Source organism: Phyllobates terribilis, unplaced genomic scaffold (genome assembly GCF_046119375.1).
Source record: "Phyllobates terribilis strain yellow unplaced genomic scaffold, ASM4611937v1 Scaffold_4767__1_contigs__length_57355, whole genome shotgun sequence".
Lineage (NCBI taxonomy): Eukaryota > Metazoa > Chordata > Amphibia > Anura > Dendrobatidae > Phyllobates > Phyllobates terribilis.
Genome location: NW_027367516.1, coordinates 29,432 through 33,166, shown reverse-complemented (window position 1 = coordinate 33,166; position 3,735 = coordinate 29,432). Strand labels below are relative to the sequence as shown.

Here is a 3,735-nt window from a genome sequence, read left to right as displayed (position 1 = left end):
TATGAATAATATATGTTTCTAAATAGAAAATCGGTAAAGATTTGATAAAATTTGATTAGTAATAATAATAATAAAGTATATCTTAAAATTCTATATAATTTTTTTTATTTAATAAGATTTGATTAGTAAAAAAATAATATAATATATCTTAAAATTCTATATAAATTTTATTTGGAGTCAACGATATAAAATTTAAATTATAATTTTTCAATACTTTGTTAAAATGGCATCATAAATGACCGCCAGAGCATCAATTCAAGAGTTTAGTTGAATAGATTATCGTTACTTAATATATTCATGTTCACCACATGACCTTTAGAAGTAGGGCACGTGGTGCAGCTCGGCTTGTTAGTCAATCAACACGCTCTTATTTTCAAAGTAGAAATTAGAGAATGCATAAGAAATAACACATCAATATGTAAGAATGATTCAATAATAAATAGTATAAATGACGCACTATCTAAAAGGAGGTGAAATACGATGATACCGTCTAAGTCAAGTACAAGGTGAATGGTAAGATACATAGAAGGGATCAATACATGGGAAGGGAGCACTCCTTTGGTAGAGTAAAGTTAAACCTCTTGTTGTCGTGGCAGTAGTCATATACCAGGTGGTAATTCCGGGCCCACTTCAGAAGCCTCCTCTGCGGCCACGTCAGCATCATGAAACCCTTGTCGTTCCACCAATTACCGCCGCCACTCTCCCCACATGGTCCAGGGCTGCCGGACCAAACGCAGGCGTCGAACTTGTAGTCTCCAAACGAAGCCACAAAGGGAGCGGCAGACCAGTCAATTTTGTCCTTGCCACCGCGTGTCGCCCACGAGCCACCGTCCCATATGCTCGCCTTGACGCTCATCGCTTGCCATCTCGGATACGCCACTCCTTCCTCCTCGTGGTTGCGGTACACCCTTATCGGCACCCAGTCCACCATCACCCTGATTAAATTATACATTTCAAATACAATGGACGCACCATGTAACAAAAAGTCACCCACTGATTTTATGGACGAAAAAACTCATATACATATGAGACTACAGATACAAAGATTGTTTCACTATGACATCGAAAAAATAACCTACAGTAGATTCGTTGCGAATGAAAAAAAAACATCAATAAATCCGTCATTTTGAAAACAATCTTCTTGTATAACATAAAAATTAAAGCAATTATGCATATATCTATATATCATGTATATATATATATATAGCTTACACAATGTGGTAGAGGCTCCATAGGATAGAATAAGTATGAAATTCTCGAGTTGGGTCGAACCACAAATATATCCTCTCTTCTCTGTCGCCGGAGCCCCCGACGTATACATTCGTCTGTAGGATGTACGGCTTCTCAGTCACGTTACCCAGAAACTCCAAGTCTATCTCGTCCCTCTTACCATTCTCCGACGACGTCAGCTATAACGTATTGTACATACATAAGTCTTTTATAATATCATTATTATTTATGAGTAGGTTTTCTCATAAATAGATGTTTGACATTCCTAAATGATGATAATATTTTCTAGAAAAATCCTCAGGTATTTCAAAACATGAAAACTTATTATTTTGAACAACTTCATTATAAGTTAAAAGTTGTGTTAAAAACAGGCTCATAATATATAGTAATAAACATTAACATCGATCAGTTAGTACTGACGTAAAACGCAACGACAGTGCCGGCTGAGTCTCCCGCCACCAACTTAATTTTCATGTCTATTTGCCCAAATAGGAACTTCTGGTTCGAACAAAACGCCCCCCCTACGCACGCATCGTACATATCCAATTAATAATATGAGGGCAAATGATGAGAAATCTTAGTTTAAAATTGCAATTTTGTACATACCAGATTGTTGGTCAAGCGAAATTCGTCGAGTTCTCCCATCTGACGAGGTGTTGATGTGGTTGGGAGACCAAAGTACGAAGAAATCGTCGTTGTAGTTGTCTGTCGAAACCACCGTAGCCCACGAGCTTGGTAACACTATTATTATGAGGCTTATGATTATCAGAAATGTTATAGGTATTCTTGTGTTCATCAAGACAGTATTATTAATAATAAGTTTCATGCGTTTCATGTCTTCAATGTATCAACTGATATTAGTTTTTAAATAGATAAAATAATATTACGAATATATATGAAGCAATGTACCCTACGTAATATAGGTATTTATGTACGTATATGAAGTTTGAGAAAGGTATTCAATTAAGGTAGGTAGTGCATCTCACGAAGGAATATTGTGAGAAGCACGTACGTCAAGAATATCTTCTGCGGGAGGCGAAAGCAATATAACTATATAACCTACATACAAGAATAAGCTACAAACTAGAATAAATGTTTCTTTGATATGAAAAATCCCTTTTTTAATATGTGCCCTTAAAATACATGATAAGATTATTCAATAAAAAAATTACACTCTAAAAAAAGTTAATTAACTCATTACAACAAAAATAATAAAATCAGAATTATCATATATAAATACAATTTTCTATTACTAAGCTATTCGAACATAAATTAAAAAAAATGATAAAAGGTCTCCACTTTAATTTACATGAATTTTGAGATTCAATCTTATAATACCTCAATAATATTTAAAATTATAAAAAATCCAGATGACTCAACTAAAATTTTAGTTTATTAGAGAAAAATGAGAGCAAACGCACAAGTGCAAGTGCTAATCCTTACTCTCTATGAGCTTATCCTCACAATTATCCAAATGAAGTTCCTCTTTTGGAATTGTCGCGGAGCTATCAAGAATACTTTCGGTAGTGCTATGCAGTACATGCTTCGTAAGCATCGGGTGGATGTGGTGGCGATTTTTGAAACCCAAGCTTTGGGGAATAGTGCTATTGCAGCTTGTGATAAATTGCGATGGGACAACCGTTGTGTGATTGATTCGAGAGGGCGTTTAGGGGGCATGTTTTTTCTTTGGAATCACGCTAGTGTGAATATGGTGATTTTGGAACAAAACCCAAATTTTGTTTGGGTCTCGTTGAAGAAGGGTGAAGATGCTTGTAACTTTTGCTTCGTTTATGTTCCGACCTCGGACCATCGAAGAGTGCCGTTTTGGAATGACATCACTAGAATTATTGCTAGTAGTATTGGTCCAACCTTTATTGGAGGCGATTTTAATACTTGGAGGGGGGCAGGAGAACTCCATAGAGACTCTCAACGATTTCAAGATGTTGTGGATGAGTTGGGGCTAGTTGACATGGGTTTTAAGGGGGCAAAATTCTCTTGGTCGAGAGGCACCAATTCTTCCAACTTCATTGCTAAGCGCCTTGACCGTGTGTTGATGTCGGTTAGTACGATGTTCTCTTGGCCGAAAGCGTCATTTTGTCATCTCCCGTGTCTTTTCTCGGATCACAGTCTGCTTCTTCTTTCACTCCGTCCGAGACCTCATCTTGATCCGTCTAGACGCCCCTTCCGCTTCGAGGCCATGTGGTGCAAACATCCGGAATTCGAGGGCCTTATTAAGAGCTCATGGGTGGAGAATGTTGATGCGGATGCTAATCTGCGGGCCCTCAAGCCAATTCTCAAGGATTGGAACATTGCGGTATTCGGTAATGTTACTAGGAAAAAGATGAGGATGTTGGATCTTCTTCATAGGCTTCAAACTAGGCTCCACAACTCTCCTACGGAGCATTTAATTTCCGAGAATGAGACTGCGAAGAAGGAACTCTCGGAGGTGCTCCTTTGTGAAGAGACTCTTTGGCACCAAAAATCTAGGGAGTGTTGGCTTCTTGA

The 3,735-nt window shown here is 37.6% G+C and overlaps 1 protein-coding gene across 1 annotated transcript; it reads right to left on the bottom strand.

Moving 5' to 3' along the window:
- Positions 1-532: 532 nt before the first annotated feature.
- LOC141249570 (uncharacterized) lies at positions 533-2,065 on the bottom strand. The gene is made up of 4 exons (XM_073669681.1): positions 1,837-2,065; positions 1,651-1,751; positions 1,213-1,409; positions 533-935 (listed from the first exon to the last, which is right to left on the bottom strand). The coding sequence occupies exons 1-4, from the start codon at positions 2,063-2,065 to the stop codon at positions 533-535; spliced, it is 930 nt and encodes a 309-aa protein (XP_073525782.1).
- Positions 2,066-3,735: the final 1,670 nt, after the last annotated feature.

What these genes read in the sequence shown, in the direction of transcription:
- LOC141249570 (XM_073669681.1), bottom strand. Translation starts at nt 2,065, where the DNA reads ATGAAACGCATGAAACTTATTATTAATAATACTGTCTTGATGAACACA. An exon ending in GCACTGTCGTTGCGTTTTAC is followed by an intron (nt 1,410 to 1,650) that starts GTCAGTACTAAC and finishes AATACGTTATAG; the next exon opens with CTGACGTCGTCGGAGAATGG. An exon ending in TGGAGCCTCTACCACATTGT is followed by an intron (nt 936 to 1,212) that starts GTAAGCTATATA and finishes TAATTTAATCAG; the next exon opens with GGTGATGGTGGACTGGGTGC.